Genomic DNA, 26,895 nt, shown 5'->3' with positions numbered 1-26,895 from the left:
CCTTATCGTGACACAACTAAACCACTTGATATCGTCACGATGTTAAAGGGCTCGGCATCGTAACATAACCGCCTGTCTCCAAATGGTTCAAATGGTACCAATTCACAATGGCCTAACAAGTTGGCCAAATTTCTATTCAACCTATTTTGAGCAAAACACATATATCTAATACCTCAAACATTACATTAAACGTTTCATCACTAACCAATTCATCATATTAACTATTCAATTTAAGAACAAACGTTATCATACAAGAACAGTCTACCATTTAGACCATTCAAAACTTTAGGCATTATATATATACATATGCAAACTTAACTTTTCAAATATTATATAAGTTTCAATTATACAACACACTATTTAACCATATCAAAATTAACCATTTCTTGCATTAATTATCCACATAATCATATAACCAACTCACAACTTAGGTACATGCCATATATTGAAATGAAAAGGGACTATGCAAACATTGCTGAGTCGAGGATCGATGGTTGGATGTTGAATCACAGCTCAAAACTTCGAGATTTACCTAAACCTATGCACAGAGTAAACAAACTATACGTTGAGCGATAAAGCACAATGGTATTTCCATGATTCAAGTCAATATAACACAAGTATTAATTAAATGCATTTAACCAATTCAAGTTCAATCTTTATCCATATCACATACACATACATGCCAAAAGCTTCCAATATCATATAAAATATGCATATAACCATTTTGTACATCAATTCATTTGATACTAACATTTAAACTTATCATATCATGTTATTAAACATTACAATAGTATTGACCAAATCATACCATTTAAATATTCAAAACCATTTATGTATCAAACATGTATACCTATAACATTAAGCCATTCAATTTTCATGTTTAATCAATACCATTTAACTTACCATTTGAATCTCTTTATGGAGTTTATTGATTCATTCGTATTCAATTCATCCCCTAGGGTTTGATTCTAAATGGGTCGCATAATCATTTAATTACTTTCTTATCTTGAATTACATATATGCACTTATATAGTTCCATAATATCAAATCATTCCATATACTATTACCAATTCAAAATTTTATACCATTTCAATTCAAATCATATGTTATAATAGTTTCCCAAAATTTAGTTTATTTCATTTTGCGTTTTCTAGTTTTGATTTCAATGTTTGGCCTAATGGAACCTTAGTAAAATGGACTCGGATACACGAGTCAACTACACTAGACCAAGGTGGCTAGTATGAGCAAAACTACACCACAACAAAGCACCCAAGTGCCAAGCCCATAGGCATCAAATGCATATTCATATGCAAATACATCCCTCCACCACACCAAGGTCTTCGTAGAGACAAATAATACTCGATGATCCACAACAGATATTGGATCTCAATATATAATCTCCATATCATTAAATATATCATATAAATGCGCATAAGTCCCTATTGGAATGAAAATCATATCCTAACATTTTACTAAGTTCACATGGGCATCATACATTCATATTTGCATTATTCAAACCCTTTAGTCATTTACATTTACCCTATAATCGGTCACATTTTTATTTTCATACCTTGACTATGTTATCACATAACAATCATTTATCCCATTTCAATTCAATTCAACCCAATTAATATATAATTTCACATTCAATTTCAAAATCACATTTCAATTCATCATTTACAGAAAATACCTTATATCATATAGCATATTTCAATCTATTCTTAATTTACAAATCATGTCCCGCTAAATCATACAACTTTCCATTCTATTCAATTCAGTCCACTATCTAATAATCAATATCAATCATAGAAAATCAATCATACGATCATAAATAACTCACCTCCATACTTAAATCATGCAATATGACATGGATATACAAAGAAATAAATTGATCTCAAATCATAAAAGTACAAACTGAAATCTCGCATCATTCATCGATGACTCTCACTTTTCCTTTCTAATGTCCACGAAACCAACTAAAAATTCAACAAAGGCAAGTGCACCTCTCAATTAATAGTATAGCTACAGTGAGAAAAGATATTATTCCCATGATGACTAAATGTACCAGTAATTCCTGTCTTTCTATTATTTAACCAACAAATTGAAGTGATGATTAAAACTAAAATTAACTAAATTAATTAACTGAAGAACACGACAAAAAACCAATCAGAAAAACAAACGATTAACAACCAAGAAGCAAAATAATACTAGAACGATGGAAATGTGCAACTGTACAAAATCGCAACAAGTAATAAAGTGACAAGTAAATGTCGAGTTATCGTAGCCATAGGGACTGTGAAAATAATTATTCATGAATGCAATTAAAACCACTTTGGTGAAGAAAAATATTTTTATTTTGAGGAAGTAATTAAAAACTAAAATTTAACTAAGTAAAATAAAATAAAAATAAAAGTTCCAATGCACGATTTCAAAAGAAGATTTTAATCAAGATGACATATTTGTGTTAGATTAATTACATTTCTTAACTTAGAATTACTAAACTCATGTTCATGTTGTTACGAATAAATTCACGGCAACTCGATAATTTGCTAACTACTGCTCATACATACTTATTAAATTAACTAATCTCTTAAACATTTTCCAATGCCAATTCAAACAATTAATCAATCTTCATAAGCACATAAAAGATTAAGTGAGGTAACAATGTATTCCTACCTTCAAACAGTTTAATCATAAAAATCTTGAAAGTTATGCAAGGCTAATGTATCGTCTAATACTGTTACTAATTTAACCCTCAGCTACCTTAGAAGATTAAACATGCACTGATTAAGTATTGTGTCAATTAATTACAATTTAACACGATTAAATAATTAATTCATTAGTTACCTTACAATTATAATGCAAGAATAACTTAATCATGATTTTACTTAATCAAACAACTTACCAAGGCCTATAACAACACAATAACAATTTTAATAACTTAAGTGGACGAAATGTAATCAACCTAACACGAATTAAATTTAAGCCATATTAATTAAATTAAACATATCAACATCACAAGTATTCATAGACATGTTAATAACAACAACAATTGTACCGCCCCAAAAATCCCTTATATATTTATTTTTGTATGTTTGTGACAAATATTTGTCTACTTTAGTGGTTATGTGTTTTGGGAGTGTTTGGGAGGTCCCAAGTTCAAGCTTTAGCTTGGGCAATTTTTGGTTTTTTTTAATGAATAAACCCTTATCTCTAATCAGTAGGCTTATAAATAAATGTTGGTAAAATATGAAAGAATGGGTGTTAAGTGGAGCGTAAATATGCTGGAGATCTTGTGTTCGAATCTCTGCGCGATCAAGGGGATTTATTTTTACTACTTGTGTCGTGTGGGAGTTGTAGTTTGACTGAAATTCTGAAGAGTTTGAATTTGGTGGTTGAGGGGATTATGTTAGAGTGATTTGGGGAGAAAAATATGGGTGGAAGAGGATGGATAGAACTGAAACTAGTAGTGGAAAATTTGGCTACCTTTCTTCATTTCCCTAATTTTCTAACAGTTTTCCTTTACTGCCTTGGGTTTTTTCTCTCTGTCAAATTTTCTGCATTCATCTTCTTTTTTTTCTTTTTCATTTGCTACGTTTTTTCCCCAAACCTCTTCTTTTGCTATCAAATTGTCACCTTACTTGCTGCTATTTTTTCTTCTTCTTCTTTTCCTCGCCACCTGGTATTGTTTTTCTTGTACCAATGGCCTTTTTCTTTTGCGTTTTTGGTAAGTTTATGATGTGTTTTATTATGGCTATCTAATTGATCGGTTATTAAGGTTTCGATTTATGTTTAGGAGGAAATCAACGCTTGAGGGCGGCTAGTCGAAACTTTAGCTTTGAGGAATTGTCATTTTTCGTCAGTGGTAAGGCTGAAATGACTGAAAGCCGAACGGCTTGTTGTATCTTTGTTCAATTTTTGTTAATATCATTGATTCTTTTGTTAACTTTAAATTCGTTAGGCCTGGATTTGTGCCTAATTAAAATGTTGATTGGAGGTTATTATTGTCTTGAAAGAAATGAGTCATTTGGAACGAGGTCCTTCTTCTGTAGAATTTTAGGATACTCGTTTGGGGTTTCAAGGTAGGTATCATGCGATTGAATTGGTAGTATATTCAGCTTTGTGTTGATGCTAATCCTAAGTTGAGATTAACAATAAAGTTGAAATGATCAATTTTAGGAACTACTGAGCTCGAAAGTGTTTTGTTGCGAAACCATAACAGGTGTGTAAACACAACACTAAAAAGTGGTAATTGGCGAAAAACCAAAAAGTGGGACTGTCGATGCCACACGGGCGTGTGGTCGCCCGTGCGGTAGGCCGTGTGACTGAACACATGCGTGTGATCGACGAGGCTGGTCGTCTGTGATACACGGGCTGGACCGAGTTGGTCTGTGTGGGCCACACAAGCGTGTGGGCGCACACGGGCAGACGTCATGTTCTTGTGGGCCCATTTTCACTGTTTGATAGCTAAGGTTGCACGGGTTGCCAGAGTCAACTGTGGACCTACTGTAGGGTCGGTAAGCTTACCTAGACCCCTAATTGACTAAAATGACTGAAGGACTGATACTATTATGAATGTTAAGAAGCATGATGATGTCTCACTGATTTGATACAGTATGTCATGATTTTATGCATGATATCATGTTTTAGCATGTCATATATGTATATTGAATTGCATTGAGGTAAGAGGGGGTTTATATTGTTCGGAGGAAGTGCACTGAAAGGCCTCGAGCCTAATTTACTGGCAGTTCAGCTACAAACCACTGTCTAGTGCCGCATTAGGTACTTTTTGTAGTGTAGGGATGGGTGGGTTGATTATATCCCTACATAAAGTGTTGGGTTGGACGGAGTTGGAGTGTAGAGGCTGGCTGGGTAGGATTTGATATTGCATATCTGTTACTGTACTGAATATGGATACTGTAATGGGCCAAGGGCCAAACGCATGACTACTACTATATTGTAATGGGCTAAGGCCCTAACTGAAACTTAAACTATTACCAAAATGGGCTTAGGCCCAGACTATGATTGCTTTTTGTCTGCTTGTTTATAGGGGGTTTACACACTAAGTTTTCGTAAACTCACCCTTCTATTTTATCTGTATAGGAGACCCCCATACTTAGGCGAATCAGAGCGACGGAGGACTCCGTGATGGCCAAACGACCCCTTTTTACACTGTTTCGTACTTAATTAAGTTTTTAAAGTTTATTTGGGGTATTTTACTGTAATAAAGGCCTCTATGGATTTTTGCTTAAAATTTGGACTTATATTGTTTTATGTTTTATATCTGCTAGAGGTAGAACAAATACGGGTTTTAAAAGAAATGAATGTGTTTTATCAAAATACCCACAGGGACACAAACTATTTTTTAAAAAAAGCTTCTGCAACGCATAATGTTTTGAAAGCTAACGATTGAATAAGAATCACAATTTTAGAATTAATAAAAGATATTGAGGAATTCTAAATGAAAATGTTTTAAACAAAGCTACGGTTTCCTATCACACTACCATGTGATATCACTAGATTCGGGCATAACGTCTAGGCCGGGTTTGGGGTGTTACAACAATAAAAATTAAAATATGGGGAACTAGAATCAAATTCGATGTTTCTCCGAAGCTTGACTAGTTTGCTCTACTTCTCCTTCTCTGCTTGTTCTTGTTGAACCAAGGCTTCTATGAGCACTTGAATGCTACTTCCAACAGTGGTTGAAAGGCTCTTTTCCAAGAGGGGAAATCGATAGGGGAAATGGAAGGGAAAAGAAGAACAAAGGAAGGGGTTTTGAAGAGAGAATGTGAAAGAGAAGTGAAGAAATGAAGGATGAGAGGTGTGTTTGAAATGAGAAGCCAAGCGGGGTATTTATAGGTTGGATAGGCTGCTAAAAATAGCAAAAATTCAGCAGCCATAGACTCCCCCCATGGCCAGCCACACATGTGGCAAGTTTGAAGCTTTCAAACTTGCTAAATTTAGCTAGGGGCAAATCTACAAAGGCTTGATAAGTGGAGGGGTTTGAATGCAATTTCAAGGAAGTTTCAAGGGTTTTTTTGCAAGCCAAATAATCAGCTAAACAAGCTGATTGGGTCAGCATGTTTGATGGTTTTGGGCAACCTATTACTCAGTTGGATCGGTCTTTTTGGTTTTGCACAATTGGGTATCCTTTCATAATTTAATTAATTATAATTATTTAGCCCAACATAAATTGGATTAAAATTAAAATTAATTATATTATGAATTTTTATTCATAATTTGGATTGTCTTAGGCTGAAAAATTAATTCACCTCGATACTTCAAAATCGCTTCTTGGTTTTGTGCTTCCAGCAGTGTCTGCTAAGCCAATTTTCGCCCTTTGTGCGAATCTGTCAAAAATAAATCAAAATTTATTATAAAATTAATTAAAATTTAAAATGCTAATAATTTAAGTAAAATTTAATTATTTTATAATTATTATATATTTTTCGACAAGAATTACTACAAAATTACCTGAATTTGAGTTAAAAAAGACACGAAAAAGTGTGTATATTTTTTTGTTTCCAAATACCCAGGAAAGAATCCACCTAGACTTTATCTGTCACTATCAATCTAAATTACACAATTTCTTCACTTAGTATCTTGATCCGTAGAAATCCCTAAATTAATGTAATATCTCTCTTCAAGACTAAAAACAACTAACTCTAAGTTGATTAATTGAAATTTCTTTCTAATTAAAACCCCAATTATCGCATTAACTCGATCCATGAATCCCCCTATTAGATTTGACTCTAATCTGGTAGATTTATGTTGTCCTATTTCTAGGATTGCATGCAACTCCACTCAATTATGCTAGATTTACTCTTAAAAAGGGTATATTCCTCCTCTGATTTAAGCACATCAAATATGGATTAATAGCCTAGAAATATTAAACCAAGAATTAAACACACATAATTGAGAACAAGATCCAAGTATTTATTGCGTAAAAATAGAAATCAAATAACAAAATTCATCATATGGTTTATCTCCCCTAGGTATTTAGAAAAATTAGTTCATAATCACATTTAAAAACATCTTAAAGACAGTATAACCATAAGAAATAAAGAAATTCATAATAAACTTCAAAGAAATCAAAAGAAGATATTTAATCTTGATGGAAATCTACTTCAGAGTCAGCTTCAATGGTGTTTTTTGAGTTTTTTTCTCGAATATTCTTTGATGGCTTACTCCACTCTTGTTATATTTGGTATATATAGGTCTTAGAATGCTCGAAAATCCAAAAAATTGCATTTTTCCACGTGTTTGGAGTGCAGTTTGCAAAATTCACACGATTTGGCACAGGGCCGTGTGGCAACCCATGTGGCTCACACAGCCATGTGTCCATCCCGTGTGGAATGGCCCAGCCCATGTGGCTCTTGAAACTTCCTCCAATTTTTTGATTTTCAGTCCTTTTGCTCCCTAATGCTCTCCTAAGTATAGAAACATGAATTTAAAGGATTAGAAGCATAAAATTCACAATTTAACCTCGAATAATCAACCAAAAATGCATTAAGAACGGGATTAAAACATGTTAATTTTAGCACTTATCAAATATTCTCACACTTAAGCATTTTCTTGCCTTCAAGCAAAGTCCTCAACCCGCATTCAAGCTAACTTTTACCAATTTTTTATTTTTATCAATAATGTTTCAAGATCATTCGCAAACAATCATGCATTGGAAATTCAACCAAAAGGACACTAAAGATTCAAGCAATCCAAGCCTATATTTTTAAAGCACAAAAACGTAGGTGTCTCCTTTTATCTAAATAATTACCTTAAATTCAAAATTAACAAGAATTGCCATCCTCATTAAGATTCACTCAAGCACTCAAACTGTTTAAAGTTCATGAAATATGCACTCAACAGTCAAACAAGAAATGTCATTACCATATGCTTGCTTGAAAATCAAATCTCCACCACTATAAAATGAGATGACACACCAATCAAGAGGTCTTTAAAAGGTTGTAATGGGGCTTAGCTTAAGGGTATGGAAAAGGCTAGAAAAGTTGGTTACAATTGAGATCGAGTTGATAAATTACTAAACTAGAAAAATCAAATGCTGAATGAAAAGAATTCACATCAACAAGAATAACCGCAAATGGAGCTGTGCTTTTCAACAGAATATGAAACTAATTATTCAAGCTCAATCAAATATATTTTTTTTTCTTTTTTCCCTTTCTTTGTTCTTTTTTTTATTGAGTTTTTTAACAAAATAAAATTCAACAATTCAAATAATGAAACATAATTAGGCAACGAACCAAATCAAATCTTGATAAAAAGGGAATCAATAAAAGTGATAATATTACAACATAGATATGGGTTATGGGTTAACAAAAACGGGTTAGAAAAAAATGTGCTAGGATCAATAGGGTTTACTAAGGGTTAATTCAACAGGTAAACTTTTTACAAGTTAAATGGGTTAAATCCTAAGTGTCTCTATCATCTCAGTATATCAAATCAATAATGTAGTCTCGACATGCATAATCCAAGCAAGTTTTAGAATAATAAATCAAGTTGACATACTCACAACAAAAAATAAATAAGCACGAAAAATATATGCTCTATAGGCTCAAAAGCTAACAAAAATATATGGTTTTAATGTCAAACTTGCAAATTTAAAATTTTAAAATAATTTTTTCGTTCAACGAGAAACCTAAAATTATAATTTTTGAAAAATAACTTATCATGCTTGACTCTCTCGTGTCTTAAAGTATAAACCACACAATGCACAAAAATCCACAAATTATTCCAAAACTAAATCAATAAAAACTCCAAATTAAAAGAAATTACTTCCATGTTAGGTTCGAGAAATTTACTTAAACACAAACAATAATTCAGGGGCTATATCGTATAAACATATAAAATCCTCTCGACACTTGAGATGTGCATTGCCCTAAATGTACAAATAATTAAAATCACAGAATAAGTAAAATATCATAAGGAGGAAGAGAATTGAAACTGCCCTGATTTTGAATGAATTCATCGGAATATTGAAAATCGAAATCGTGGGTGATTCTAAATGTAGTGTATGTTTCCAAGAAAAATAATAAGAAAATAGACAAAAATGAATAAGAAGATAAAGAGATAACAAAATAGAAATGTACTCGACAAAACAATAAAATTACAGTGCATAATAAAATAAAATAAAATAAACAACTATAAAATATAAAACATAAAACAAAAAAACAAAAAAACAAAAAAAAACAAAAACAAATAAATAAATATAAAACTAAATGAAATCACTTTGGTTGGGTAAGAAGGAAACAAAAGAAGAAGAAGAAATCAAAAGAAAAAAAAAACTAGCTTTAAAAAGGAGACATGGCCATATGCAAGGCCATTTGAGCTACATGACCATGTGTTCAAGTTATAAAAAAATAGGTAAAAATATTCCCAATAACCACACGGCCTTGTATCAGGCCATGTGCAATTTTCCTTCGCTTCTCCCACGCCTGTGTGCGATCCCGTGTGGGTCACACGGTCTACCGCAAGCCCGTGTGTCAGTACGTGTGAGTCACATGGTTGTGCCACCAGGGCGTGTAACCCTATGTACCCGCGTGGGTTAAAAGAAAATTGAAAAAATTAACTCCAGTTTTCACACAGCCTGGGACACGCATGTGTCTCCAGGCCGTGTGGATCACCCACACCATGTGGACCACTGTTTTTCTTCACTTTTTTTCTTTTATTATTTTTTTTATTTTTTAATTTTAATTTTATTATTGTTTCAAATTTTTTATAGTAATAAAAATAAACGTAATAATTTTTTTTTCAAATTTTTTCTAGATTTTTTTTAATTTTCTATTTAAAAAAACATGAAAGTAAAATAAATAAATAAAAATAAAAACACTCGGATTGCCTCCCGAGAAGCTCTTATTTAGAGTCTAAGTTCAACTTCCCTTTTTAAGCTCATGGTTGAGGCAGATCTTGGAGCCAATGCTCCTCTCTTTTTATCAATATTACCAACAAAATAAAATTTAAGACGATGATTGTTTACCTTGAATGTGACGTAATCAGGGTGTGTTACCTCAATGGTTTCGTATGGAAAAACAATTTTTACCACACATGGGTCTGACCCTCTTAACTTAAACTCTGAGGGTACGTTTGGTTCATTGTAATGGAATAGGAATGTAATTGAATAGAGCTGTAATGGAATAGAGCTGTAATCAGTAATTCAATTGTTTGGTTGAATGGAATGGAATGGAATAGAGCTGTAATAGCATTCTTTTCTTTGGTTGAATAGAATAGATATTGTAATAGTATAAGGAAAAAAGCTTAAATGACCAAAAAGTACCCTTAGCAGAATTTTTTTAGGTAGATAATTATTGTTATTGTTATTAAATTTTAATAAAATTATTGTTAAATATATTTTTATTCAAAATAATAATAAATAATTTAATCATATTTTAACATAATTATTATTAAATATAATTTAATAAAATAATATACAATTTAATAACATTCTTAATATAATTATTATATGAATTAAAAAAATCATAATATATAATATTATTAAAATAATATATAATCTACTTTATTATTTTTAAACTGCATTACATATTTAATGTGCTAAAAGCAGGGAGAAGTTAAAAAATTATTTTCAGGGTTAAAAATAATTAATTAATTAATTTATAAGAGATTAAATTATAATTTTATCATTTATTAATTTATGATTTGATAAAATTTAAAAAGTTTTTATAACAAATTTACCATTTTAGGAGACTCAAGTCTTCGTGACTCTATTATTACGATATAAATTGAATTTATTTGAAGGAATACCTTTGCATAATATCTACATGAGGAATATGTTAAATCCAATCAATTATAAAACTTACAAAATTATATTTCAACAAAATTATCTGAAATTCATTAAAAATAGAAAAAGAAAAAAGATTATTAAAAAAATCTTAGTATGGAATAATATTAAAAACTTTGGATCGATACCTATATGTGAATACAAAAATAAAACAATAACTATACCAATATTTTCTTTCTCAAAATTATTACATGCCAGAGATATAGACTAGTCGTTCTACTACGGAGCTACCATTCTTTTTTTCATTTTGTCAAGTTCATTTTTTTGAGCAAATAGCATATAGTATTATTAACTTTTAAACATCGATCTTTTAAGAATTTTGTATATAAAAATCTCAAAAATATTGAATAGACCTACACTAGATACATCATACATACTCTACTCAACACCTACAATCGAATGAATCCAAATAACATAAATTGTAGATGGTGCAGATTATGTTGAACCTAGATAACAGCATTTTTACTTGCCCATTACCTTATTATTCATGACTCCGGCTTACATTTCAACAACTTACTTGCAAGGCCAAATGTCCAATCACCAAACATGCAAAATAAGCCCAATGTATCGAATTAAAACCTTGAATTTGCTTTTTTTTCCAGTTCAGAACCGATACGTTCTAGGCTTTTCATTGTGAATTATATTGCTCTAACTCTTCTAATTTTCTTAAACCAACCATGTCTGACACCCATATCCAGTGCATATTCGGACATGATTATCACGCTATAATCATTCCAAAGTCTCCAAATGAATCAAAATCATGGAAAAACAATTAACATACCCATGTTGGATGCATACATATTTCTGAGACTCATATCAAGTCCAAGTAACGTAGATTGCAAATGTAGGTAAACTATTAAAAGGGATATATACACAAATTGTTAAAATTCAAAGGCTATATTGCACCTAATACTCTCTTGGCCATTTAATGCGCCCCATACTTGTCCCCGAGTCCAAATAACATAGAATGGCATAAAAAGAGACATTATTAAGAGAATAGCTTGGTCAACTATTTCAGGATGATAATCAAGGCACATATAAAGGCAATGATAGAATTAAAGTAAAAATCTACATAAATAACTAAAAGGTAAAGTTTACCTTGTAAAGTTACTGCGATGGGATCTTCGTCGCTTAGAGTACCATGCTTTATCATAAGCCGTGATTTCAATACAGGGAACATGTGCTATGTAAGGCCAACCCTCTCCTCCCCCTTCGTTGCACCACTTTTCCAAATGTAGGCATCCCCGAATGTATAGGTTCTTGAGTGTTGTGAGACTATTTATCCCTTGAGGCAATGACATCAAATGAATACAATAATCGAAATTCAACTCACAAAGGGTGGTGAGATGTTCTGTCTGGTTTGGAACAGAAGTAAATCTGTCACACCAACTAATTGTCAATCATTGTTCCTATACTTGAAGTGGGTAAGCATTAATTTATCTTGTTTTAGTTCATAATTGATACTGCTTATTATAGAATAGAAATTTTGGGGTTGATTCTTTTGTTTACCTTTTGCTTGTGGAAATGATTTATATTCCACTTTAAGGGTTGATTTGTTTCATTGGAATCACCATCACCTGTTAGATTGTTTAGTTTTTAAATAGGTCAATCATTTAGATATGGAACGTAGTGAGGATGGGAAATTTGTTGATCCAAATGTTATCAATACAACTCAGCAATGATTAAAAAAACCAGCCCACATTAGCTGCAATCTCAGAGTCAGATCATACAAACAATTGACTATCAAATGATTAATATGAACTAAGATTCATGCTTGTTCTAAGCAAGAATTGCAAAAGCACAAAGCCTGAGTAAGTTTTCAAATACAGAGATACTAGTTAAAATAAATCCAAATAATAAAGCAGAAAGCTATAAATGTAATGAGTAACTTACTCTTTTTCACCAGAAGAATCAACAGATTCCATTGATGGTGTCTTTTTGGCATGTATGACAAAGCAAATGAAGATTCAAATGAGTATGGTTTTCCTTTGTCAACAAAAACTGTAAAAATAAATAAAGCATCTTATTGCATTTCTGCATGAAACCAAAGCACATATACATCCACCAGCAAAATAAGGTACAACATTCAAGATGCACATATGTTTTACCGAGGAGCACAGTAATAGTTTGTAGAAATAGGCTTGTTCTGTTATATAGTCCAAATATAATGATTTAATTAGTTGACTAACTTTGAAAGAATTTTTTTTCTTACTTGAAGTAAACAACTTCATAAGAATTCAATTTACATCAATTTAATTAATTAAGCTCGAAAAGAAATGAACTATAAGGTTTCAAATTCAATTCAATTTTCTTTTCAAATTTCTTAACAGGCAATCAATGACAATAAAGCTCAAAGTCTACACGTTTCATGAGATATATAATACTTTTATCTAGGGAAATTCCATGAGATCCATTCTAAACCTACGATTGAAATTAAAAGAGTAAAAAATTAACATTAAATCACCATCGATCATGCTAAATAAGATTTCCTTTGAAAAATTTGAGTCTACCTTTCAAGAAAGTCTACATGTTTCAATACCAAATAAGAGTTACAGTTGTGGAAGAAAATACAAATCTTCTCTTTTTCGATAATGGGTTGGACAGCTTCAATGTTACTTAACAACACAATTTTGAGTTTTCGACGTGATTTCAAAATTTAGACTATGTTTATTAAAAAATATATCAAAGATGATGGTGAAGGAAGTAGTAACAAAAAGGGGTAGAAAAAATTAGTGGGTAATACAAAATGACAGAAAAGAAAATGAAAGGAACAACAGAAGGAAAAATGTTTACCTGACCTTGGATGAAGGGGACGAATTCCAGAGTCGAAGGAAGTAAGAAATGGCTGTCGTTTGAGTGTTTTTGAGGTGAGAATTTGGTGATGGTAAGATAGGGTTTTCAAGCAACGAATGGGTAAACGGTGAAGAGGGAAGTGAATAGAAATAAAAAAATATTCCAGAATGGAATACACTCGTAATAGGGTATACCATTGAACCAAACATCTGTTTATGTGGGCCTGTAGAATAGGCTTGTAATGGCATAGCCATTACCTTTAACCAAACATCCCCTGAAGGAAAAATTCATGGATTCGTTTTGTCTAACAACACTTTGTCCCCAACTTTTTATTGGTTCATTCTCTTTACAAACACATCATGGCGTCGCTTTGTTACTTCTTTTTGCTTTCTCGGTTTCTCCTCAACCTTCGATCACCATTAATCTAGCTCGTCGAGTTGCACCATTTGCTCTTTACTTGTCCCTCGGGTTCTATCACTTTGAATAAAAATATGGCTCCAACACGTTTTCATGAGGGATTTCCTGCAAAGAACGTTGAGCCATATGATTATTAACATTAACAGCACAATTAGTATCATCTTACTTGCTAGGGGATCTCACAAAATCACGTGCTTGAAAAGTAATCTTTTCATCACCTACACGAAGCACAAGTTCAGCAGTACCCACATCAATAATAGTTGTAGTCGTGACTAAAAAGAGTTAACCTAAAATCATAGGTACCTCAATATCCTCATCCATGTCCAATACAACAAAATCAACAGGGAATATAAATTTATCGACTTTCACAAGTACATCCTCAATAATACCCCTGGCATATCTAATTGATCTATCTATTAATTGAATACTCATCCTAGTGCATTTGGGTTCCCCAAGACCAAGTTGCTTAAACATCATATAAGGCATAACATTTATACAAGCTCCTAAATCAGCCAAAGCGCTTTCAACAATTAAACTACCAATGAGAAAAGGAATAGTAAAACTCCCTAGATCTTTAAGTTTGTTGGGTAGTTTGTTTTGGATAATGACCGAGCAAATTGCATTGAGCTCCACAGTCGATAAGTTGTCTAACTTCCTTTTCTTTGTTAACAGCTCCTTTAAAAATTTTACATACTTTAGCATCTGTAAAAGGGCTTCAACAAAAGGAAAGTTAATATGCAGCTTTTTTAAAAGTTCAAGAAATTTACCATATTATTCGTTTGTGCAGTCTCTCTTCAATGTTGTCAGATATGGAATTCGTGGTTTGTATTCTCTAATTACTGGCTTATGCTCTTTCTTAGCTTCCCCAACCTCATCAATTTTCACTACAGCTTCTAGCTTTAGATTCTGTTCAAGCTTGACTAACCCTTCCACGCTTTGAATAGTGATTGCATGGACTCGCTTCTTTGGGTTAGTCTCAATGTTACTAGGTAAGCTCCTTTATGGTCTTTTCGAAACAAGTTTGACAAGATGACCAATTTGATTTTCAAGCCTTTGAATCGATGCTTGCTGATTTTTCATAGTTTTCTCAGTGTTTTGAAATCAATTTTTTAGCACCGAAATAAATTTAGCCAACATCTCCTTAAGGTTCAACTTCTTCTCTTGCTGATAAGATTGCTGAAAACTAGAAAGGGGTTGTGACCTTTGATTTCCTTGACCACCCTAAGAGAAATTTGGATGGTTCCTCCAACCTGCCTTATAGTTATTGCTATAAATGTTATTTTGAGGTCTAAAATTATTACCCAAAACGTCAACTTGCTCATGCTCCATTTTAGACTTTAAGAGTGAATATTCTAGATTAATCATCTCCACTCTATTCGCATCGCATTGCATCACTAGATTTACTTGCTTAGAAAAATTCAAACCATCAAATTTTTTATTCAGCGCTTCCACTTGGCTTGCCAACATAGCAACTGCATCTATATTGAAAACATCGGCTGCTTTCATCAGTTTTGTTCTCATGACTTGCCATTGATAGTTATTCAGTGTTATTTCTTTAATAAACTCTTGAGCTTCCTCTGGTGTTATATTATTCAGTGTTCCACCAGTTGCTACATCAATTAGCTATTTTTGCCGGTGGAAAATATTTTAACAAAAAAATTTCAGTCATTAGCGCCCAAGTAGTGATAGAACCTAGTGACAATGAATTTAACCAATGTTTTGCTTTGTTCCTCTATGAGAATGGGAACAACCGTAAGCATATGGCATCATCAGTAATGCCATTGATCTTGAAAGTGTCGCAAATCTTTAAAAAGTTGGACAAATAAGCATTCGAATCTTCATCTTGCAAACCATCAAACTGAACATATTGTTGCATTATCTAAATGATGTTCAGCTTGATCTCAAAATTGTTTGCATTAACAATCAGTCTAACAATACTTAATTCAACCCCAATTAGAGTGGGCTTAGCATAATCATACATAGTCCAAAGGGCCAAACGTGATGAGGTAGCTAATTATTTTGATTATCACCCATCTCCACAATAATATCATTTTCCTCTTGATCGTCTACATATTCTGTTGACTTTGCATTGCTTTTCTAACCTCTCTATGATTTCTTCGAGCAGTCTTTTCAATCTCACTATCAAAAAGTAATGGATCCAATGGGTTTCTTCTAGTCATAAACCAAAAGAACCTGTCAGAAACAAACAAACAAACAATTAGAATATAAAAATTAAATTAAAAACAAAAATATTAAAATAAAAATAAAAAATTACTAAATTAATAGAAATAAAGTTTTCCTAATATTTTAGTTTCCAGCAACGGCACCAAAAACTTGATGTCCACGAAACAAACTAAAAATTCGAAAAAGACAATTGCACCTATCAATTAATAGTATAGCTACGGTAAGAAAATATATCGTTCCCACAGGTTTCTATTACGGTAAGCAAAGAACAAATAAAGAAACCAAACGATTAACAACCAATAAGCAAAACAATACCTAGGAAAGAATCCACCTATACTTCATCTGTCACTCTCAATCTAAATTACGCAATTTCTTCACTTAGTATCTTGATCCTTAGAAATCCCTAAATTATGCTAATATCTCTCTTCAAAACTAAAAGCAATTGACTCTAGGTTGATTAATTGAAATTACTTTCTAATTAAAACCTTAATTATCGCATTAAATCGACATATGAATCCCCCAATTAGATTTGACTCTAATCCGATAGATTTATTTCATCCTATTTCTAAGATTGCATGCAACTCCACTTAATTATGCTAGATTTACTCTTAAACAGGGTATATTCCTCCTCTAATTTAAGTACATCAAACATGGATTAATAGCCTAGAAATATTAAATCAAGAATTAAGCACACATAATTGAGAGCAAGATCCAAGTATTTATTGCGTAAAAATAGAAATCAAATAACAGAATTCATCATATGGTTCATCTCCCCTAGGTATTTAGAAAATTAGTTCATAATCGTAAATAAAAATATCTCAAAGATAGTATAACCACAAGAAATAAAGAAATTCATAATAAACTTCAAAGTAATCAAAAGAAGATCTTTAATCTTGATGGAAATTTGCTTCAGATTCGGCTTCAATGGTGTTTTTTAGTTCTTTTCTTGAATATTCTCTGACGGCTTCCTTCCCTCTTCTTATATTTGGTATATATATAGGTCTTAGAATGCCCTAAAAACCTAAAAATTGTGTTTTTTCACACGGTTGGAGTGCAGTTTGCGAAATCCACATGATCTGGCACAAGGCTGTGTGGCTCACACGGCCGTGTGTCCATCCCATGTGGAATGGCCCATCCGTGTGGCTCCTGAAACTTGCTCTGATTTTCACTCCTTTTGCTCCCAAATTTTCTCTTAAGTATAAAAACATGAATTTAAATAATTAAAAGCATAAAATTCACAATTTAACCTCGAATAATCACCCAAAATGTTTATGAACGGGATTAAAACATGTTACTTTTAACACTTATCACTCTCCCTCTCGAAGGCCTAGCGTCGTCTTTTGCTACGATTGATAATGCAATAAATAAAACAATATCATACTTCATTCAATTCACATCCAAATACAGAGCCTTACATATTTTTTTAATTTAGTCTCTTAACTTGGGATAAGCATATCATTTTATATTTAGCTGCAAATCAAAATTTGATTTCACATTCTTTCATTAGGGAGCCTATAATTCCAATTCCTAGCATAATTCCATGATAGGTTTTCAATTTATTCAATTTTGTCTCTAATGTAACAAAGTTTATTATCAAGATTTTTAAGCTTTACAATCTAGCCCTTTTCATAATCTAAGCTTAATATCTATCAAATTTAAGCTTAATTCATCTATTTATCTCCAATGAAAACTAGCTAAAACTTTAAAATTTTATCAAATTGGTATATGGGCTAGCTAAATCAAGCTCCCATGACCATAAATCCATAAAAATTTTAATAATTTAGCTTTGTTGCCTTGAATTTTGGCATAGTCGAATCTTTGCTTCAACAATGGAGTTCTCTTTTCTTTTTTTTTTCTTTTTGGGATGGTGGAAGAAGATGAGTTGTCATTTTTCTTTCCACCAAGACATTATATATATTATAATTAACCTTAAGTAATTAGATTAATTAATGTTTATTATATTATTTTAATTATTAATTCAAACTAAATGGAATAATCATTATAATCCATCAACCACATAACAAAATGGTTTATTAATAATTTAAGCCTTTTGAATAATTTCCATTTAGGCCCCCAAGCCTTTTCTTAATTAAAAATCTATAGCGATTGAACTTTTACAATTTAGTACCTGATCTTTAATTAACTACTTTTTCGGCTAAATTATTTAACTGAACTTTATTATATTTTTATACTAATTCCATAATTATTCCTATTTTATATTTACAGACTCGATTTATGAAAATAAGGTTCCAAAACCGCATTTTCCAACACCACTGGAATTCGGGTTGTTACAATTTGGGTCTTGTCCGATCTGCTTCAATACCTACTGCAATGGTATCTCCCCATTTGAACTTGATAGACGACGTATTAGTCTTTTAATCGATTTGCTCAATTTCGATTAGACTAAGGACGTGTTTAGATTATCTACTAACATAAGTTGTCTTTTCGTATTACGATCCGACCATGTAATGCCGCTTAATATTAAATTAAATGTTAGATAATCAATGAGCTAAAATTTACTTTCATTTTTCTTTGAATTCAATAACTGTTGAAGACAATATACAAATTATATTGATGGATATTTATTAAATCAATTTGTTCGAAAAATTACAAGTACATAGATGAAATTACTACACTAAGAAAACTAGATCTCATCAATTAATACATTTAAAAAGGTGTAATATAGCCTCTTCTATTAACATCATATTTATGATCTGAAGATTCATTCACCTTATCACATACAAATTTGCAACACCTTTATCAATATTCAAATGCCAATTTAGCTTTTGCCCCTATTAATCAAACTAGGAAATGGTTCCACAGATAACCTCGAACTCACCGCAAATATGCATAAACACCATAAATGATAACGTTATTGTGGTGCATGTCATAACACGACTTCCAACCTAACACACCAATAAATGGGGGCAAGCACCAAATACAGTACTCCTTGGTGCTATCAGCAATCCCACATAAACATAAATATTTTAAGAGCTCTATTACCGTATGGTATGCCAACCATACCAAAGTGATTTTTAAAATTGCTTAATAGAGTCATTTTATAATTAAAGCATGTTTAAGAAACTTAACAAGCATCTCACCAATTCATAGAATCAACAGTAATACATTAGCATCATTTAACACAACAAACATGATTTTAAGCCTCCAATACCATAAGTCACAAAACAAGCAGTGCATTAAGCTTCCGTCAAGTCAAGTAATTTAATTTTTTAATCCAACATACTAAACCTAAGAAATTAATTTAATCAAACATATAAAGTAAATTGGAAATCTGGAGAGCACAAATAGAAACACGATTAAGCTTTCGTCACTTTTTCCTTCCCGTTAGCCTTAGAGACTTCGGCCACCTCCTTAGCTTCAATTTCAATAGAAAAAAAAAATTCTAATTGAAATGATGCATCAAATGAAGCGAGACACTAACTTCGTTTCTTTTGCTATTAACCAAATATCTCAAGAACTCTTACATACACTTATCATATCTAAAACCTATTAATTTAATGTTAGACTAAACTTATAAACGCACTCAACACTCGAAATGTATTTAGGGTTTAGATCAGAGTAAGGGTTGGTAGATTGTAGAATTGAAGGTTTAAGGTTAAAAAATAACATGGAGGGGTAAAACTCGACATTCGTTGTAATAGAACTTTAGGTTTGTGAAAAATTAAAGAGGAACTTGTACTTATAGGTTTTATAAAAAAATTTAATTGAGAATTAGACACTTATGGGTGTTGAGTTCTTAAAATGTGATATTGTATTAATTAAGATTGTAACCGTAAAATTGATAATTAGGGGAACTCAACACCTGTGGGTGTATTCTTGAATCAAATTCAGGAGGCTTGGACTAGAGTGAATTAGTAATACCTTAGCTAGGGGAGAAACTAAAAGGGGGCAACCAAGGGTCCTATCCCCCCCCCCAAAAAAAAAAAGAAAAAGAAAAATACTCCTTTAGTTATTTGAGTATTTACTAAGTTTTAAAATTAATTTAATAATAAAATTGCATTTCAACTCTTCTTAAAATTTAAAATTCAATTATGCTCTCTCCAAAAATAAAAATTCTATAGTTTATTTCCTTGAAGATTGTAAAATCTTACATTAATACAATGAAGCTCTCTCAAAAAATTATAATTCAACTTTGACCCTCAAAAAAAATTTATGAATTTGCCCTTGACCTTAACCTAAACTCGATACTTATTAGTATTGAGTTATTATTTATTTATTTATGACTCTCTTGTAAGTCTAACCACCTGAATCTAATTTAAGTAAATGTCAAGTTTACGATAAAAAGGGAGTTGATGAATGAAGAGTGAGTTTTTTTATTTGTTATTGTTGTTTGGGTGAATTGTTAGAGAGGATAATAAACGACTAGGTTTTTATCATGGGATAGTAAGGCGATTAGGGAGTGGTTTTAAATGCTTTTTCTTTAAGATGATAGGTGATGATTGTTAAATTGATATGCTACTTCAGTGCAATATTTATTCCCCTTATCCTCATAGGCCTTGAATTATTAATATTAATTCAATCATAATATACATATCAATTCATGATTACAACATCATAGCTACTAATGATTTGGCCTTGGAGCAATTTTTCCTTACCAAATTATTTTTGAGCTAGGTTTATAATTATCTTCAGATAAATAGTAATATCAAATTACGTTGGATTGCTAACAAGCTAAACACTTTGAGTATTTAGTTATTCATGCTTAATTATTACATCATAAAAAAATGACCAAAGGGAAAAAAAATATGAATTAACGTTTGACTCATGAATTAATTAGTTGCCTATATTAAGCTTGCATTGTAAGGGACACCTGTATCTAATAACCAATCGTCTCCAAGCAAAAAGCTAGACACAGTAAAGTTAGTAGCATCGGTTGCATTTATTACATGGTAACCAGACCAAGTGATCCTATTGGAAGTGTTAGAACCAGGTCCATTGTTGTTATATTCAGCATAGTATGACGTATTCAAGGCAAAATCTCCATTCCATTCTTTCCAACCAGCAGGGTTTATTAAACTGTCCATGAAATTCTGCATGTATACAGTCCTTGAGTACTCCTTCCATGGTCTCCCTAAATATGTTTTGAAAGTGGTATTGCTAGAGGCCAAATCATCAGCAGCCATGATGTTGCAATCATGAATTGATGTGCCTGTGTTTTGGTTTGGATCTGTCCGACCCTGTGCAGTGATGGCATTGAATTGCCCATTCATCGGTCGTCGAGGATATATGTTGCAGTTCTGAAAAACAACGGCAGCATTTCCAAATATGAAATCAACAGTACCATATATATCACATTCTCTATAAAACTGTCTTAAGGAATGAGTATATAGAGTATCTTGGTATCCTTCGAAACTGCAGCTATAGAATACTGACAAATCAGCCCCATTTCGAACTGCAACGGCTTGATGCTTGATTGCTCCAGCCGTGTTTTGAAAAGTTATGTTTACCGCAATAAAATTTGGAGCCACCACAGCTGTAATATTAAGCCAACTCTATCAGATTAAAGTTAATGCAATTACTTCAAATAGTTTTTTTTTTTTTAATTAAAACTTACCAAAAGTTGCAGAGTTAAATGTTGTCCACCCATCAACTACGCTACGATTTCCAGTGATAATTGTCTGATTGATACCATCACCAATCATCATCAAGTATTTTTTGTTCTTAGCGATGGAAATGTACTCTTGATATACACCACCAGAGATGTAAATCAAGTAGAAACCATTTACACCATTGGTGTTGTTGGGAGCTGCAGTTATAGCATCATTAATGGTAGTAAAATTACCACTACCGTCTTGACACACTGTCACAATGTCACTCACCAATACCTCTTCATCAGTGTCGTCAGTCGTTTGAAGAAGCTTTCTTCTGCTTACAGTCTCATAAATTGAGCGTGTTCGACTAGACATTTTTAGATGCAAACGTCCACGTTTGAAACCTAGTTGTTTGTTTCTAGGCTTCCATGTGGCCTTTCTCTTCTTCTTAGGAACCCATCCTTTAGTGAAAAGAGCTAGAGAAACACTATAAAGCTTTGTGTCATTTGACAGAGGAACTGAGAGGCCGTTCCTTATACTCCAAGTTGAGGCAATCGATTGTATGCTGTCTAAACAGGTCTGCTGGTTAGTTAGAATAGCGCTAAGAAAGGTTTGTATGTCATCAGCTTCTACCAGGGACAGAGTTGTACTAGTGCCATTGACAGTTTTAAATGAGCTCAAAAGGAAATCAATGTTTAGAACAGTTAAGAAGCGGCAATCTTGCAAAGCATGAATTGCGGATGTTGGTAACGAGGGTTGGTATTTTCTTAAATACTTATCCACTAGCTTGAGGAATTTTCGGGACTGTGATAGAGATTTGCGGATAGAGAATCGACCGTAGTTGTAGACATTGGTGGTGTGGTTAGGGAGCACAGCTCTGCAATAAGATGGGTTTGGAGTGGACTTGCAAATTGTTCCTGCTGAGACAGGAGCCGAAGGAGGAACACCTGCAAAAGAAGGAGAAAGGAAGAAAGGAACAAGAAAGAATAGACATAATGTTAGAAGGGAGCAGAGCTGGGCCATTGCTTTTAATTTTTATCTTCGTGGAGTAGGTGTATTTAAAGGGGAGAAAGACCGCTAGGCAGTTTTTGAGGGTAAAGTAAGCCATTTGATTTATAAATTGATTTCAAATGCAAAGACTTTATTTAAAAAAGACTTTGTATTTCTCGGGTTTGATGTCCTAATTTTCAGATCCATCAGCAGGACGTCAAGCTAGCTGTTAAGCAATTTTTCAATATTACCACCACCATAAAAGTCAAAACATAATGTAGCTTATTTCTGGGTCATGCGATATCCTAGTTGCCAAATTTCCATGCACGATCGTGGGAAATGTTTAGGAGTTTTTAATTAGCTAATTGCCCCATTGGATTCATTATCTAAGTAAAAAACTCAGCACTAGAAATAAAAATTTAAGAAATATAGAATAATATTGCCTATATAACATCAGTTCAATGACAAGCAAAAGATTGAAAGTTTTGAAGTTTTAGATTAAGCCTCACTAAAGAAATAATAGTTTATCGTCTAATTAAGTCATCAAACAAGAGCCACCTTTCATCATTAAACGACTCATTTACTTTAGCTAAAAGACCCAACGCTGATGTCGCACTAAGTAATGCATTCAAGCTTGCCAAGTCTAGAAAAGTACTACACTTTTTCTTCCAAATTTGCTACACTTCTCCACTAGTATTTGCCACAAAGAGTGCGGTTAGGTTAATGACGGTGGATTTGGCAACCACGAAGGCAGAATGATTGGAAAATAGAATAAAATAAAGGAAAAAGCTATAATACACTGGAGTCAACACGCTCAAAAGATGTTATTCTACGTATGTTTTCGACTTAACATTAACAAAGTCAGGCAAAAGAATGTGGGTGATCGATTGATACCACAACTATAAGGAGACGAATATACATCAGGACAAAAACATCTATTGACTTGTGATCTCATTGAGATTAACTATTTTCTATCATTTACATGTTATCCTGGAGGATTATGATTAATATTAGCATAATTAGTTGTCAAGTTTATCTTTAAAATATCAGTATAGTATGTCAATAAGGCTAAAATAATGCAAGTATGCTCGAGATCTGACTAGAATACGCGTTGCAGACTGCAGGGACCATGAGAACTGTTATGGAAATTTATGTTAATGCTAAGTTTGTCAAAGCTTCTCATTATCAAGCAAGCCTTCGAACACATAACAATATTTCATAATTTTGCAAGTGGGTCTCGCGTAATTCGAAGAAAGAAACTTGCGACCCTGTTGAAAGCCCATGGAGGTCAATGCGGAAACATGTGCTGCCGGAACAGCAAAGCAACTATATTTAGATTTATCAATGTTTCAGTTCTTACATTTATATAGCTTGAACATGTGCTGTGGAGACAACGAAACTTCCCCCAAAACTATATTCCAACGTGTATGAAACCAATACTATTATTAGGGTAAACTATACAAATGATCATTAACTTTTAAAATTTTTTATTTTAAGCACTTAAATTTTTTTTTATAATTTAGACACCACGTTAATGTCCTAAGAGCATAAATAACATGCAAAAATTAGAGGTATGAGGAATTGACAACCATTTAAATCCCTTAACAACAATTTCTAGAAAAAAATAACCAATGCCTAAAACTTAAACCCCACAAATATAAAAACCATGAAATTTGTACAAAAATTTTAGCTTTACCATTACAGCTATTACAAAAGAGAAAAAGCAAAGATTTTGAAAGAAAGTTATTTGTTTAGATGAGCTTGAAGGGAAGAGGTCAAGGGTAGACCTGGAAACTTTGAGTGATTAAATGGCTTAAGGATTATAAGTGGAAGGAAAAAGGGATTTGATTAGTTTTCCATGTCTGGCGGATACATTACTCTAGCTTATAGATCAACTAGCGGATGATCCATAATTTTTTTCTACTTATCTCTAATAGTTTCAGTCTTTTTAAAGTCAAGTAAATATTTAAACACTCTTCAAGAAAACATTTAAACATAAAATTTATGGATTTTTTTAGTATAACGTTAATACATTTTAGCCCTTTTAATATTTATTTACAATGATAAAATGGTAATTTCATATAGTGGAGCGAATCAAGGTGGGGCAAAAAATTACTATAATCGCTCCATACTCACTATTAAAAAGCAAAAATCCACCTCGCCTACCTCGCATCCAACTTTCAAAAGAAAAAATATGCTCCATTTAGAGCAGATCAGTTCGGAATCCATCGAGTAGTTCAGGTTTTTCCATCGCTAAATTTGAATCACCTCATTTCAGCTACAAGAACTCAAGATATGATCATTTTAGTGAAGACAACACAAGCAGAAAATTTTGGACATGTTTATTGCGGGAATGATTAGTTTTAGACTTTGTTTAGCTTTTCATATTAGGGTCAATTCTAAGGCTTAATTTTGATTATATATAAGGCCAATAATGTATTTATTAAGTCTTATGTATTTTTTGGATTTATTTATTTATAATTTTTTAATTTTTAGATTAATAAGAGTTTGACTAAATCTTAAGAGGTTTAGTAATTACTTAGGGTTCAAGTTGGACCTAGACAAGTTTATAAATAGCTAAGTATGACCAACCACTATCGTATGTATTTCGCTTGATTTTTATTAATAAAATACTCCAAAGGAGATTTTCTTACAAGATTAGTTTTCAAATTCTTCAAGATAGTGGAGGAGGTTCATAATAATTTAAGCTTGCCTAATTCAATTCAATTAGGAGGATTGATTAAAGGCCAATATAGTTCTTTGTTGGTGCAAGTTCACAAAAGAAGGCTAGGCTATCTATCCAACTATTTGTCATCAACACCATTCACCTTCTTTCTTCTTTTCATCAATCCATCTATCATTTTTTTGTTTCTTTTCTTTAGTTTTTTTAATTATTTATTGTCTATTGATTTATCATCTAATTCTTGTTAGAAATTTTCAGATTTGAATCCAAGAAATTTGATCTAGAAGCTACTCTTGAAAGAATTTACTTAGGTTGCAAGAAAGAGTCAAAAACTTCGAGTTGATTATTTGGCCTATTAAAAATTCAATCTTGGGCTTCCACATCAGCTTGGAAAAAATTCTACGATCATGTGTTGATCCTTCCCAACCAAGAAATGAAAAAATGAAGTACATGTTGAAGTTACAAGCTACCATAATACTGTATGTTAATTCACCTTTCCTTTCAATATAAGGTATTTGTCCAGAAGGTTGAATGCATGGTTTTATATGTGTTCCATCTATGGTCTTAATACAATCTTTTAAAATAAATACAATTAATGTGATAAAAAATAGAAACAAGTTTTATTCAAATATATATAAATGTAACACCATATACCCAAGCTGGTCGCCGAGCCCGAATATCAGGATGCCAGACCACCGTTTCTCGTCATACACAACAAACAAAAGCTCATTCTAAAATAAATGTCTCTCGTATTATCATCATTACATGCTAAACGTACATCGAATGGTCTTATAATAATAATTAAACATGCATAGGGTTCATTTAGCAAAATTTCAAAACAAGTCATGTAAGTATCGATACTGGAACATAGATATTGATATTTCCCTTAAGTGGTATCAATTCCACTTGGAAAATTGACACCAAAGTTGCTACTATTTCTCGTTTAAAAGTAAAAGTCGCGAAAATTATCGGTACCTTTAGAGAAGTATCAATAATTTTTCCCCGAGTATCAATATTTGTAATAAGGTATTGATACCAAATTACGTTACTGACTTCTTACACTTTCAAAAATCATGGAGGTACTGATATTAAAATCAGAATATCGATACCTCTACTTGAGACATCAAAAATACAACAATTACAAGCATATAACTCATACCAGCTAATGTCTAATCATCATGTATCATTCACTTCATCAAATGGTCACTAAAATATCCGAAGTAACAGTCCAAAACATCATAATCATGATCGAGCAAGAAAATAATAATTCAAACTGAAAGTCCATAAGTCCTAAGCAAAATAACCATGTAAACAACTTTAAAATAATAGTAAAAACCAACATATAGTTAACCATATTGCCTTATTTCCAAAACATAACCAAAAAAATAACACCTACGGAATAACTGAAATGGACTTACTTGGAATCACCCCTCGGAACCACACCGCTCACACCAAGATGCTACTAA

At 32.2% G+C, this 26,895-nt stretch overlaps 2 protein-coding genes across 2 annotated transcripts; both read right to left on the bottom strand.

The window, feature by feature from the left end:
* Positions 1 to 7,083: 7,083 nt before the first annotated feature.
* Positions 7,084 to 13,704, bottom strand: LOC121220275 (uncharacterized). The gene is made up of 4 exons (XM_041099889.1): positions 13,604 to 13,704; positions 12,704 to 12,811; positions 11,909 to 12,095; positions 7,084 to 7,430 (listed from the first exon to the last, which is right to left on the bottom strand). Exons 2-4 carry the CDS (start codon positions 12,753 to 12,755, stop codon positions 7,199 to 7,201), a joined length of 471 nt encoding a protein of 156 aa, XP_040955823.1. The 5' UTR covers positions 12,756 to 12,811; positions 13,604 to 13,704; the 3' UTR covers positions 7,084 to 7,198.
* A 7,176-nt stretch (positions 13,705 to 20,880) lies between these two features.
* LOC107918562 (probable pectinesterase/pectinesterase inhibitor 7) lies at positions 20,881 to 22,796 on the bottom strand. The gene is made up of 2 exons (XM_016848151.2): positions 21,780 to 22,796; positions 20,881 to 21,698 (listed from the first exon to the last, which is right to left on the bottom strand). Exons 1-2 carry the CDS (start codon positions 22,777 to 22,779, stop codon positions 21,007 to 21,009), a joined length of 1,692 nt encoding a protein of 563 aa, XP_016703640.2. The 5' UTR covers positions 22,780 to 22,796; the 3' UTR covers positions 20,881 to 21,006.
* Positions 22,797 to 26,895: the final 4,099 nt, after the last annotated feature.

The sequence above is a fragment of the Gossypium hirsutum genome, chromosome D08 (genome assembly GCF_007990345.1).
Source record: "Gossypium hirsutum isolate 1008001.06 chromosome D08, Gossypium_hirsutum_v2.1, whole genome shotgun sequence".
In the NCBI taxonomy this organism is placed as follows: Eukaryota; Viridiplantae; Streptophyta; class Magnoliopsida; order Malvales; family Malvaceae; genus Gossypium; species Gossypium hirsutum.
This window is presented reverse-complemented; position numbering and strand designations above follow the sequence as displayed.